Source organism: Strix aluco, chromosome 17 (assembly GCF_031877795.1).
Source record: "Strix aluco isolate bStrAlu1 chromosome 17, bStrAlu1.hap1, whole genome shotgun sequence".
In the NCBI taxonomy this organism is placed as follows: Eukaryota; Metazoa; Chordata; class Aves; order Strigiformes; family Strigidae; genus Strix; species Strix aluco.
Genome location: NC_133947.1, coordinates 3906131 through 3920263, shown reverse-complemented (window position 1 = coordinate 3920263; position 14133 = coordinate 3906131). Strand labels below are relative to the sequence as shown.

Sequence of the window (14133 nt, the reverse complement as noted above, 5' to 3'; positions counted from 1 at the left end):
CATCACCCAGAGGTTGAAAGAGCCCTCACAGCAACTGAAACAAAGGTGCTAAACAAACAAGGTGAAAGAAGAGAGAAATTTATCTAGTTTTTAGCTGAAAATTCTTCTTGAATGACCATCACCCCCATCCCACCCCAAGCCTAGGGAAAGCAACCACTAGGACAACAGCTCCATTCAAGAACAAACATGAGCTTTCTCTTGAGATTTCATGAGTTTACTCATCAAGAAGGATTTTTCAATTAATTAAGCCAGGGAATAAACAGATTTATCTGTGTGCTGAAGGCTTTTGCCAGGGACAGGGAGGTAAGACTCAGCCCATCAGCTTGCAAGGCTTTTCTTCCAGCTGCTTTTCAAAGAGGGCTCCTGAAGATCTCCACCAGCAGCTGCCATTAATATTTCAATTAAATGAAAATAAATGGGAGGCTAGAAACTGAGGTGAAAGAAGATTTCGGAGCAGACAAGGTACTATGCTCTGGTTCAGTGCTCTTTCTTTAGCATTAGGCCAAGTGGCATTTTCACCTCCAGAACCCAGCCCAGATCTACCAAGGATGAGTAGGAACGTAATATTCATTAACAACAAATAAGTTTGCACAAAGAGCATTGACTTGTTCATGCAAGTCAGGCATTCAGCCACATTCACAGGACCTACAACCATCCTGCACGTCTAACCGTTGTGCAAAGCCCATCCCAAGGGGCCACGATTGCAGTGCAAGAGGGAAAGGAAGTAGGTTTATGCCCTGGAAATCCACCACAGGAAGAACACCCACCTCCTTTTGAGAGAAGTTTCACACTGAAAGAATAGCAGCCTGTTGGCCGAGGGCTGAAGCATCCAGTGTGTATTGTGCCAATGAACACCTTTACTTTGGAGCTAGAAGAGCTTGGCAAGCATAAGTAAATCTGTTCAACAGAGGCCAGAAAAAATGGTAACTTTGGCAGATCCCACTTTAATTAGTAGAAAATTCAAGAGGTACTTCTCAAGGCACCTGGTAAGCTATCGATCTACTCCCTTGCCTAGACACATCCTACAGTGACTACAAAACATACCTTCAAGACTGGGCCAGGAGCTCAGCTCACAATCCTTTTCATTTCCTTTCTATCTTCATGAGTTACCAATGAATGCAACTTTTTTTTTTTTTTCTTCTTTTTAACCCTAAAGGGATCTGCATTTTAAGCAGTAACAGCCTGGAGCTCTCCAAAGGAGGAGGTTTCTCTTCTCTCCTCATTGGCAGAGGTGAATGGACATAGAGGTTTCTGCTGGTGACTAGTGTGTAGGGGAGGCTGCGTGCCCTCTGCGGCACTGCCAAATTAAATACCTTTGGGGTGTAAATTAAAACTACTTGCAAAGCTTCAGTTTGAAATTCTGCTGTTCTCTAGTGTCACTGGGACCAGCAGATTCTGGGGATGGAGGTGGGGGGAGAAGGGGGATGCTATCCAGCCACCTTCTCACTGCAGTAATTAACCTCAAGCAAGCACTGGCATGAAGCTCCTGCTCTTGCATGACTGCAAGCATTCCTCTCCACAAGTTTATCATAAAGCACCAACTATCCATAAACATCGCTGGGAAGGGCTGGCCTGGGTTCACCTTCATGCAAGGAAGATGTCAGGCCCTGGCAGGAAGCCAGTCATTCATGTTTCTTTAAACCTCCTGATTTTTGTCAGCTCTGACTCAAACGACCTTCTTGGGAGGGGAAAAAAAAAAAAAAAACACCAACAAACTTCCATCACACCCTTTCCTCCCCTCCACCCACTGTGGCACTTAATCACAGCAGGATCCCAGGGGACAGTGTCCGTGGTGGCAGTGAGTCATGATCTCCTGTCCCTCTGCTCCCTACACAGCCCCGCTGTGGCAGAGGCACTTTCCCATTTCCAGCTGGTCTGGAGGCTCCGGGCAGGAGAGGAAGGAGCCCGGAGCTGAGCCGCAATGGGACAAGGCTCTAAAGCCTCCGTCACAATGCGGGCCTTTGCCCTGCAAGCCAGGCAGGGTGGCCAGTCTTGGGGACAAGTCCAGATTGTCCAGCAATACCACAACACACAATGCTGATCTCCCAGCAAAGAGCACCCTTCAATTCTTCCACCCTACAAAACCTTCATCATGGTGCCGTGATGTATTTTGCAGCAAACTGATGCAGTGGCCCAGCCATTCATCCTAAACATACTAAAGCTTTAAGTACAAGGTTATGGTTAAAAGCAAGAACAGAAAAACATTCCCTCTTCACACTCCCCTCCCAGCAGCTCCTAAAAGTCCACTTAACTTCCCTCCTTGAAGTCATATGCCATTTCTGACTCCCAGACCTCTGTCTGACATGGGAACCCTCAGCAACATTTCATCCCCTCCCAGCTTTTACCCTCACCAATTCTGAAAAGAAAATCTATCCTTCCCAAAGGAGGCAGGAACAGACCCAGCACCAGCAGGAGCAATTCAGATCCGACCCCCCAGCAGATAATCAGACATGATCTCTTCCCATGCTGTGGTGGGAGCTCTGATCTGCCTTGCCAATGAAGCCGTTAAGATTAGGCCACTGCTGGCACTAAGATGACGTGATGCAAGTGTTTAATATACTCACACCAGCTGGGTGGCCAGTCTGAGCCGTTCTTTAACTTATTTGCTGGCTGTGAACGATATTCCTTCCCTCTCTCCTTCCCATAGGATTTTAACATCCCTGTGAGGAGAAAAAGCTCCCAGCCAGCAAAAGCAAAGACCAACAGGCTGCTTAATTAACTGCCCCTCTCCCAGTTGCCACAGCCTTGCCAGATGCTGGAGAAACCTGATTCCTGGTGGTAATTAAGCAGTTAGGTTTGAGAGGGACAAAGCCAGCAGGGAAGCACAGCAGTGAAGGGAGGGGGCTGACACCACAACCTCCTGTGCCAGCCCCTGCGGTGCCCTGCCAAAGCACCACGCCATCAGCACCGGCGCTCCAGGCACTCATGATCCCCCAAAGGGACAACAGCTTTTAGTGGCCACCAGTCCTTTAAATTAAATCTTAATTGGTCCAAGAGCTCCCTAGAGGGTTACACAGAGCAAGGAGAGGCCCTGTTTGCCAGCCAAAAAAGGCCCTGCTCTCAGACATGCCTTTGAGGGTGTTACCTGTGCTGTTTCACAGGTATCTGAGGAATTTGCAAAGCCTGGCTGCCAGGTATGACCGCCTGATCCAGCACCGCCCCTGCAGACCCCACTGGGTCTCAAGAATTCATCTTTTTATCTGCCATCCCTTCAACCAGCCTCAACTTCAAAAGGAGGAAATTAGCGATTCTGTAACATTTCATCTTGTTCCTATTGCCCGACCTACCAAAACAAAGGAGGGAAAAGCAAAGAACTGACTCTCACCCGGAGCATAAACAGATTACTATAGCAATTACTTACAATAAGGGCATGCATAAAGAGGAAACCACTAAAAATGGGCTGAAGCTTAAGGTTTGTGCTCCTGTTGAGACCAGCTGGGCAACAGCTTGCTTTGCTAAGGTGGCAGAGAAGCAGAGGATCCGTGAGCCCAGAGAAACCCCTGACCAGGTGAAGCAACTACAACCAGCACCACGTGTGCAAGTTCTGCTACCAACCCTGCAGAAACGATGGTGCAATCCCACTGCCCAGGGTACCGAAAGCAAATACGGAGGTTTGGGAGAGGAGGGCAGGAGGGAGAAGGTAAACTTACATCAGCTGAGTTTTAGCAGTACTGCAGCCTCACCACATTATTCCAGGCTCTGGCTCACAGCACTGCAGCTCTGAAGGCTGCGAATCCCCAGGTGATCCAAACTGCAGCAGCTTGCAAGCACACAGCACAGCTGGGGTAGCTCTGGCCTGAAGCCAGAAAGCTGCCACAGAGAATGCCAAAGAGGAGGAGAAGCTCTCAAGGAAAGTTGGTCTTTGAAAATCCCTTTCAAAGGTCAGAAAGCTGCCTTGCAGGTTGGCCCTTGGTTGGAGGAGGGAGTGCAAGCCATCCACCCACCCAGCACACCCCTGCCAGCTGGGAAGTTTCACGGAGACACAGCAGATGCCACCTACGTCGGCTAACGGGATCAGCACACTGTGTGCGGCCCCGGGAGGCTTTGCCCACACAGCTATTATGCGATGCATGATGTGCCCCAGGCGTTAGAGGAGATATTTTGCTGGTGCTGTGTATAGCACAGCTTTAGATAGCTGGCGCTCATGGGAGAGAACAAATTTGTGGACAGTATTTGAAAGGCTCCAAGTGAGTGCTGCAGCAGGGTAGGGAGCAGATCAGAGACAAGCCTGGTGACTAAAGTGTGTGTTTGAGGCATCTAACAGAAGGGTATCGTCACCAGTACATTCCCATCCCAGGTATCTGTAGCTGTAAATTTGGAGCCAGACACCTTACAAACAGCAGTGACAAATGAGCCTTTACTCCACCAGAGAGGATGAAAAAGCCACCTGCAAGGTCAGAGCAAAGCTTCAGTGCCCAACAAGGCTTGAAATCACTGCAATCCATGCAAACTCCCAAATAAAGGGGCAGTGCACCCAGTCCCCAAAAGGCTGCCCGAGCAATCACAGCAGACAGGTTTTCTATGCAAGAGGTGAGCTGCCCGCAGCCCACAACTGCCCCATCCCACAGACCTTCCTGCTAAGGAGGACCCAAACTTGGCCTCTGGTGCTTGCAGGGCTGGTAGCGGAGCTTGGGGAAGCGGAGCAGAGGAGGTGAAAGCCTATCCCCACAGAGGCACTTCAGTAGTTAACTGCTAAACTGTCATAGACTACAGAGCAAATGCCCCAAATCCTGAATTACAAGGGCTAACAGACTGTAGCCGAAGGGGCGTCTCATGAACCCCCTGCCCTGGGCCTAGCACTGAGGAGTTCCCCCATCCAACAGCCAGAGCAGAGCCACATCCCGCAGCCCTTCAGGTCTCTGGCTTGTAGTACCTTCCTGCCTCTGCGGCTTCAGCCAGGACATCTTTTCTGCTGCTTTCCTCTAAGCTGAGGAAAGTCTGAGAGAATAACCCATTTCCAGAGTGATAGTTTTGCAGATGAATAGGAGCAGCAAAGGAGGCGGTGGGGGCTGGCAGCCATGCTATTACAATGTTAATTCCCTTTGACTTGCCAGTATTAGAGACCAAACATCCATTGTCATTCTTTGTCTTTTATAGGAAGATCTTCAGCACGGACTTGCTTTTTTTAAAAGAGTTTTAAACGTAACAGCTCAAGTTATACAGCCCAACCTCAAATTCCTCAGGGCTGTATTTTTCTGTGCTGGGGTGAAGCCTTGCTAACCAACCCCCTTTGGGAGCCAGGTACCCCCTTAGTGCAGTAGCTTTCCATGAGCAACTCAACTTTTAGGGAGAACCTAAATAGGAACAGCAAATAGCACAGACTGCAGTTAATACTACAAACAGACAGACAAGAGGTTTTCTCTTTCATATTTTAAGCAGAGCCTCCTGCCCTGTCATTAAATGAGTGGGTTTTGTCCCACCCATCCAGCAAGGACCACCAAAGGATTTTAGTAGGAGAGGAGCATGTCCTACAACATAACCAAGGAGGACTCAGGTTACCTGTCCAAGGTCCAAAGTGACGTTGACCTGGTTGAACTCCAGCCCCCGGGAAAGAGGGGGGCTCTGCCACCAGCGCTCTGTCCCATCAATGGCATTTGTTATGGGGTGAGCCTTGTTGCTGTTTGCAGAGGAGCAGATGTCACAGTACTGGCCCTGTTGGAAAGCGCAAAAATAACATTTAACTGTAGCCAGAAAAATGTGGCACAAAGCAGACAGGTATCACAGCAATTCAGAAAACATAGGGTGTAAACCTGCTAATGCAAATTAATATATTTTTGTTTGCACCAATTCAGAGCATGGACAGAAAAAAGAACAAGAAAAAGCTCAAAAACCCCACAACAACCACCAAGTGTAAAATTCGGGCTGCTCTAAGAAGCATCTCTTCTGTATTTCAGATACGCACTGAGCATGAGGAAAGGGACCCAGGCACAAAGAACAGGTTGCCAGATGCAGAAGAGTATGTAGAGGGTGAAGCCACACGGCAATGGAGAGCAGTATCTCAGGCTCCAGGGCCACCAGTTCCTCTGCTGAGGCTGCCACTCACCCCCCTGTTGACACCCAGAGATCCTGACCCAGACCATTCAGTCATTCCTATGGACCCAGACTGGCAGTTCTGCCCAGCTCCCTGCAATCTGTTTCTTGTCAACCTATTCATTTCACAAGTATAGTCCTTTCAGCTACATTTTCAAGCTTAATAGTCTAGCAGCCAAGTTCCTCTTGCTGGCGATGCTGCAATGCAAGGCCAGAAACGGACAGCCCCTGCTGTCACCCGGCCAGGGACCTAGCTGCAAGCACTTTTCTGCCTCGCTTTTGTGGTGCAAGTGGCTTTGTCAGCTCCATGGACACGCTGCCAGAGAAAACAGCTCTGCAACTCTAACAGCACCTCCTAAGCAGGATCAGACAAAGACCTGAGCTGTTAGGGGCAATTCTTTCTTTCCCATTTAATGCACAAATGAATCTGACCCACTCTTAAGGAAATCTGCAAATAGACCTGAAAATTTGAAAGTTATTTGTTTTGTGAAGCCACTGTTCTGTCACTTGAATTGCTGCTACAAACAGCCTAGAAGGGAATTCTGTTACAGGCACTTTTCCTTTTAAAGGCGCAGTTATCCCCAGGCAAGAAAGCTGCAGCCAGCTTTAATATTGTATCAGGTACATGATCTCAAGACAGGCAATCTCCTTCCTGCTTACTGCATCTGCAGCCCTACAAGGGCTGAGACAAGACAGAGCCACTGCAGAGCGTGTGATTTTCCAGATGCCCCAAACTCTGGAGGAATTTCAGTGCAAAGGAAACAGATTTCACAGCATTCTTCCCCACAGCCATGTGCTATGTTATTTGCAGGCAATTATGCAACACAAATTGTTCTGAATAAGAACACCTTTTAATTAACTCCTCTAGAGATATGAAAATAGCAGATGGGCAAGCACAAGGCCAAAGAAAAGGGCGGCTGAAGCCATCCAGGTAACCCCGACGCTCACGCAGGGAGCTCCCACCGTACAGAGAGGTCAGGACAAGGCTCGTTTCAACACGCATCGAGCGAGGGGGGAGAGCAGACCAGATAAAACTGACCCAACTCTTCAGCTCAAACCTTTAATGGGAACCGGTGCAACAGGTTGTGTGGAAATTTCTGCCATGCAATACACAACACCAAGGTGGGGGGAGAAGCGAGGCAAGGTTACAAAATGAGGATAAATAACAGAAAAATAAAGTCTTTTCATACTTTAAATTCTTGCCACAGATGTGAAAGCCGTTTTGAACCCTAAGTTCACACTGATGGGTGAAAGTCATTTCAAGTTTAGTAAGAGAGGACTAAAAGTTAGGATCAGCTGCTCCCCATTTGTAATACTGCTGTTATCCCTCCCCACTGCTGTGCAGCCTGCATTAGTTGCCACTGGGCTGGTAACACATCAACAGCTGAACTAAGTTTGCCATTAAAAGTGGCTTAGCCCCTCTGATGCACCTGCTCATTAGTTGTTTCATTAGAGCCAGACCTAAACCCAAAGAGAATAATTTCCAGCTATTTGTATTTTAGAGCAACTCAGGCTCCTGCACAGTGCGTCAGGTCTCTACAGGGAAGAGAGAAGTTCTGACATCAGCAGAGGATTTTAATTACAAAGCAATTGTGAGCTGCAGGCTTAGCAGAGACAGCAGGTTGCCAGAGCAGGAGAGGCGTGGACATCACTAAGGTACACCAAAGAAAGAACTTCAGCAATGTGAGAAGTTGCAAGGCAGCTTAGAGAACATGAAACTGCCACTATCAGAGCAAACTGCAAAGGGAGAGAGATAAGGAGGAGGTTTGAATGGAGGGCAGCTTCCAGAGACCTTCGAGGCCTGATCCTGTTCCCAGCTCAAGTCAGTGGGAACTTTGCCCTGAGCATAAAGGCTAGCCTGGCACCCCGCTGGCACTGCTGGCCTGGGGGAAAGCAGATGGCTTTGTCCCAGTTTATCTGGCCCTGCCATGACCCAACCTTACCTAATTTATCGGAAAACCACAGGGAGCATGGGGCAGCCTGGGCTGCTGGGGATGAGGTAGAAAGGGCAGGAAATGGAGGGCAAAAAGTAGTATTTCAGACAAAGAAAGTGCATGCTTACAAACTGTTACTGGGGCTGTCCTTGCAGATCAAGTAACTGCTCACAGAGAATTAAGCAGGTGCTATCTCACCAGGCAACAGCAACTTGTTCTAAAAAATATGTTTTCGGCTGCAGCTGAGCCACTGAAGTCCAGTGCTATCGTGTATGTAAACACAAAAAGACACATACAGAGAGGTACAGCACCAACTGTCACCCTGGGCTGAGCCAGCTCCCCTGTGCCGCACAGCATCACACACAAGAGATGAGGCACTGGGTAAAGTACCAGGCCAAATGGTCACCGACTACTGCAGGGTATCAGAAGAGAAAGCCACTTAATTAGGAGAGATTCAGGTGTGAAGCAGCTCTAGACTTCATCTGTTACCAACACCTGGAAGAGTGAGAGGACAAGACCTCCGGTTAGCCCCAGCACTGCTCAGGCAAGTGTAGATCAATGCTGCAAATCAACGTGCAAACAAGTTTTTTGCAGCAGTGGGGTTTGGGTGCAGACAGGCTTCCGCTGAAAGCACAAGCAGCACTGATTTGAAATCAATGAGGTTTGTTGCATGTTTGTAAATTCTAAGGTCTATAATTGCTTCAATTAATGCTAGTAACTTCCCTTATTGTTATACTGCTAATCTCCTGAAACAATCATCTACAACTCTGTCTCTCTGAGCAGCGTACAATCCCTGTCGGCTTTGGCAGGTCTCTGAACAGCCCCCAGGCAGCTGGGTGGGATGGGGAACATGAGCACATTGGCTATGCCTTTGCAGAGCTATCTCTTGGAAGACAGATAGCTACAAGCATCTTCAGTAAAGCTTGAACAGAAAAATAAACCTATAATCCCTCTCTTTTGCCTCATCTTCAAACACTATCGTTAAGGTAGGATTGCCCATGCTGGTTAGCGAGTGGGACAAGGGAAGCAAACCTCCATGACAAGTCCCTTTCAGCACACCTCAGCATCACTGCGCATCACATTATTGCGGACTGAAAAGCCCCCCACAGTTAGAAATGCTGTCTTCTGCCAAAAAGCCCTGAATAAAGCAAAGGAAACTCCTTGAAAAGGTTTACAGCCTTCCCACAAGCTGTGCCAAAACCACTGCAAGTGTCTTTAGGGCAGCATTACTGCAGAAAGCTTAACGATTATCGACATTTTAAGACTGTCACGTTTTAAAGTCAATGAACTCCCTTTCCTGAAAGTCTTCTACAATGTCAAATGAAAACCAGCAGAGAACGGACTGAACTCATTGACTAGATGATTGTATTAATGTTTAGCTTGGTCTTTCATCAAGCAAATGTCCCTTTACCATCACAGCACATGGAAATCTCTTGGAGTCCCAAGAGGTGTTTTTCCAGAATTCCTGACCAAAACCCCCTTTACATCACAGCTGCACTGTGCACAAGCAGCACGGAGCAGGTGAACAGAGAAGGGAAGGGAACTGTGGCTGGTGGGACACGCCAGCAGCGAGGATGTGCATGTGGAGTTCATTATTGTTGTTTCAGTCTGCTCAAATTGAACACTTCCCTCCCACCTCCCTCATTGCTTTAGTCACCGGGTGGTGCTGAAACCCCTAAAGGGGATGAATTGGGAACTCTGACCTCTGCTCTGATGCCCCCTGTTTCTTCCCCTCCCTTTTAGGTGCTGCCTGTGGTCACGGAAAGGAGCCACTACAAAAGGATTTTTCTAAAGCTTTCAGACTGACCGAAGACCACGGGCCTGGGAAGTGGTGCTCAGATCAAAGCGACCCTGTGCCAGAGCTGCAGAGGGGACAGGAGGGGGTCACTGCAGAAAGCCGCAGAGAAGGAACCCTGTTCAGCAGCGGGGGAAGCTGAGAGAATGTGCACACCCTGCGGTGCCAGGAAAGGGCTGCACTTGAAGGATGAGTTACAACTGCCCCCAGAGCTGGTCCAGCCTGAAGGGTTTATTTTTGTCACCAGCATCGTTAGTGCAGCGTGTAATGCTAAGCTAGCGGTGTGGCTGGAGCACAGGTGGACAGATGTGGAGTGATAAAAGCATTTGCCAGCTTTTCCAAGCAGCCTTATCCTCCCAGTTTTGCTTGCCAGATCATTCACATTTGTTTGCAAGTGCACACAGTAGCAGTTACTTCTTTACTACCTTTGCCTCACTGTAGGTACAATTACCACACTGAGGTCCCTATAAGTCTCCTACTTAAAGCAAAGTTTCTTCAAGTTATGTTATTTTACCGTACAGCAAACTGAAATAGATCACTTTAAAAGGTGGCAACACTCATAGGAGGATGTATCAGCTTTTTGCCATCCAGTAACATCTTTAACAATTTCTACTACATACAGAGAAAAATTCCATGTCATAACCACACAATAGCCAGAAAATTCCCAGTACAGCACTAACTTGGGAGAATGTGGCCAGAATGAGAAAAATGCTTCAGAGATCATCTCATAACAAAGCCACCCCGACCAAAAGCCAAGCAAGGCTCAAACCGAAACACTGACAGTTTTTTCTTGCTCTTCCTTTCTTATATACAGCACGGACAACCCCACTGCTCCACTGCAACAGGTGAACTGGCACTGTCAACCTCGTAAGCAACAAGCAGAAAACAGTGGCGAGCAGCAACTGGTGGCTCTGGGACAAGCTTCAGGCTGCAAAGCATTTCAAATCAGAGCTGCTCTTCCCAGCTTGGGCTGCCCTGAGGTGGTGGGGGGGGAGCAGCGGGTCTGGAGTTCCTGCAACTACAACTCATGTTTTACAAGCCTGTTTACAACCGTTCTTTCCTCGTTTCAAGAGCGCCATAGCTGTTAAACCCCACAGCAGTTTTTAGCATCTACATTCCTTGCTGCAAGCTCCCTCTGGTCCAGTTAAAATGGGACCCCTGAGATAAGTCACCTGACACTGGCTTGTAAAATTCACCCTCTTAACTTTCTCCTTTGCTCATCCTAGTGCGCCACTGAACACAGAGGGAATGGCACAGTTAAGATCCATAAAGGCAAATGTTATCACATTTATCCTACGTTGATTCTCTGACTGGCAGAGGAATTCAGGAGCTGGTTTGCCCAGGGTTTTGTCAACATAAAGAACGAATAACTTTAAAAATAACGCCAAAGCAACTCAGCAAGCCGCGTTGCACATGTGCAACTTCTGGCAAGGCTGGGAGAGAAAGAGCACGTGTGTCTCATCACCTCACTGCTCCAGGGGGCTTCGGGGGCAGCTCCTGGCTCTAGTGTACAGGCCTGGGCAGGGGAGGATGCCCTGAGGCCCACCCCTTCGCTCCCTGCCAGAGAACCCCCCCACTAACCCACCAGCCAGCCGGTGGACCAGCTCAGCACAAGGTCCGGCTGTAGGGGCCGGGCGAGTCGGGGGGACGTGTGGGAAAACACCAGCGGCAGTGGGGGCCGTGGGGCCCTGAACCCCGCTCGCTCGTCCATCTCCGAGCTGCCCCACTCTTTGCTGCCCCTCCCAGCCCTCCCTGCCCCCGGTGAGACCGAGCTCTGCCCCTGCTCGCACCGGCGGCTGAAAAACAGGGCTGGGACGAGGGAGCGACGGCCGGGGGAGCACAAAGGGGGGATCGGACCCTTTTGCGCACACCCTCCCCTTCCTCCCCCCCGGCCGGGAGGCGGCTTTACCACCCTAGCGAGGCTCTGCAAGCTGCCCGGGTGTGCCCCCCCCCCCCGCCCCGGCCGTACCTGGATGGTCTGGTTGGGGTCCCCCCCCGCCACCGGTCCCCCGACCAGTTTGCAGTAGAGATCCTCCACGGCGCGGCGGCTGCCGGCGCCCGCCGCCTCCTCGCCGCAGGTGGCGGTAGCGGAGATGCGGGTGCCCTCGGCCAGGTTGAAGTAGGGCGGGTGGAGGCTGTGCCCGTTCACATCGCTGGGGAAGGAGGCGGGCGGGCGGGCGGCGGCGGGCAGCGCCAGCACCACCAAAACCACCAGCACCGGCCGCGCACCGCCCCGCTCCGCCGCCCTCGCCATCTTCACCGAGCACTGCCCGAGCGGCGAGGGGGGGCGGCGGGCAGCGGCACCGGCCTCCCCCAGTCCAGTCCCGTCCCGTCCCGGCACTGCGCGCCGCGCCGCCGCGGCCGCGCTACTTCAGCCCCGGCGGCGGGGAGGGGCCGCCCGCCCCTGCGCGGCCCCGCCGCCCTTAACCCTTTCGCTCAGCGCCGGGGTCCTCTGAACACCCCCTCCACACACACACACAGTCCCACGGGCAGCCGCGGCCTTGCGGGAGGAGAGGCCAAATGGGGTGAAGTGATTCCCCCCCCAATAAAGGGGGGATAGGATCCTCAGGGAAACAATGCGCCTATTGTATCTGCGCGGCTGCGCTGCCTTGGTCGCGCTCGCTGGTATTTTAGTACGTTAAACTCCATTAACTGATAGATCGGTTTGTCTCCAGGAAAAAACTCGATTACTAATTAACAAAACAGTAAAAGGCTCCACAAAATCCAGTTTACTCTCCCCGGGGTGTGCTGTTGGGTCTCATTACATTTGGACAGTGGAAATTTGTTTCCGCTTTTCCCAGAAAGGCTGGCTCTCGGGGAAAGGCTTCGCTTTCTCACCTAAGGGGGAAAGCAGCAGCTCAGCCATCACCCAACCTTCTCCCCATCCCTCTGCTGCCCACCCGCAGTCCCTCCATGGTGGGACTGGCAAGGACACACACACAGAGTCAGGTCTTTATACACTACTGGGGGGAAGATACTTTACAGATAAGAAACTGAACATATTACAAAATGTTATATATACACCAGTACATAAATTAATTCATCAAAACACTACTTCGATTTTCTAGCACAGACTTTTTTAAATCCAAGAATTGAATGATACACACAAAAGGTTATGCCTGAACTGGCCAATACTGTTTCTTTAAATGAAGAAGATACGGAGTGACCAAGGGAGATCAGGTCTGGACTCCATGCAGTTGGATTGCCACGGTATTTGAACCCCACAGGAATCAAAACAAGCTCTTAAGAGTGTCCAGGTCTTCCCAGGCTGATGCTGGGCATTTGCTCGTTGCCTCACATCATCCTCTTTGTTTCTCTTTTGGGGACAGCCTAGCAGGAACCAGCCCTCTTGGAAAAGTTACTGTCTTACATATGAAAAGCTCTTTTTAAAAAAAGCATCGTGATGCGTGTAGTTCAAATACGTAGTTCCACAGACTCCATTCACATGTACCTGGCAGACTATGCAATTACACCCATTTCAAGGGCCTTTCAAAGATCCCTTTTCCCGTATGTAAAGCACCGTACATGACCTATCATATAGCCAGATATTGTAAGATTATCGAGAGTGGAGCCCTGCTCACCACAGTGCCCTGTGCTGCGGGCAGTGGGACATTCGCAGCCCTGTGGCCAGGTGTTGCCCGGGAAAACTGGCCATTCCCAACGGCAGGAGGTGGAGGACGGCACACCCACATGCCATCAGGGAGCAGGGAGCCATCCAGTGCCAGCTGTTTCTCTCCTGGCACTTCGCAGGGTCAGATGGCATTAGCATGACATCAGGACTGTGAAGGCAGGGTGGTGAGAGGTGCCTGGTTCCACATGGCCAGGAAGCACTGGAGCACAGCCGCCAAGCCCATTCAGTTAGAAAGACTTCCTAAAGGGCTTTCAGACATTTTTTTAACCCCTTCCTGCTTGTCCGTCTCTTTGGAGATCTTTCCCCTGGTTTCCCCACTTAATGCAAGATCTTATCACTCAGCGGATGAATGTATCCTTTAAAAGCTAAATGGAACCTTTTAAAACAAATTCCTGTAAAGAGAACAGGCAGTGTTTGCCCTTTAAACCGCACTTGAAAATGGGTAGCTTGCTCTGGGGAAAGTGGAACGGCCACCTTCGAAAATACTTGTGCTCTGCAGTAATCGTTAACTAACTTGTTTATGTATGGGAGACCAATACTCCACAGGACAGGAATTAAAACGTCCTTAAACTTTATCAAATGCCATATTTAATTAGCTACTTACACCCCATGGCACCTGTAAATATGTCAAAAGAGTTAATAAAGAAAGCCGGGCACAGGTTAGGAAAGTAACTTTCTCCCACTCCCACAAGAGTTACAAGGCAAAACACTTGGGCCAGTCTAATATCCCTAATCCCTCTAGT

The 14133-nt window shown here is 49.9% G+C and overlaps 1 protein-coding gene across 1 annotated transcript in view; it reads right to left on the bottom strand.

Moving 5' to 3' along the window:
* The window catches only part of LAMA5 (laminin subunit alpha 5), a 97614-nt gene extending 85532 nt beyond the window's left edge, over nt 1–12082 (bottom strand). Inside the window, exons 1-2 of the mRNA XM_074843364.1 lie at nt 11729–12082; nt 5500–5652 (exon numbers count right to left, since the gene is read on the bottom strand). Coding sequence (XP_074699465.1) covers nt 5500–5652; nt 11729–12013 — 438 coding nt within the window. The 5' untranslated portion in view covers nt 12014–12082. The remainder of the gene's footprint in view (nt 1–5499; nt 5653–11728) is intronic.
* Between the last annotated feature and the right edge of the window lie 2051 nt (nt 12083–14133).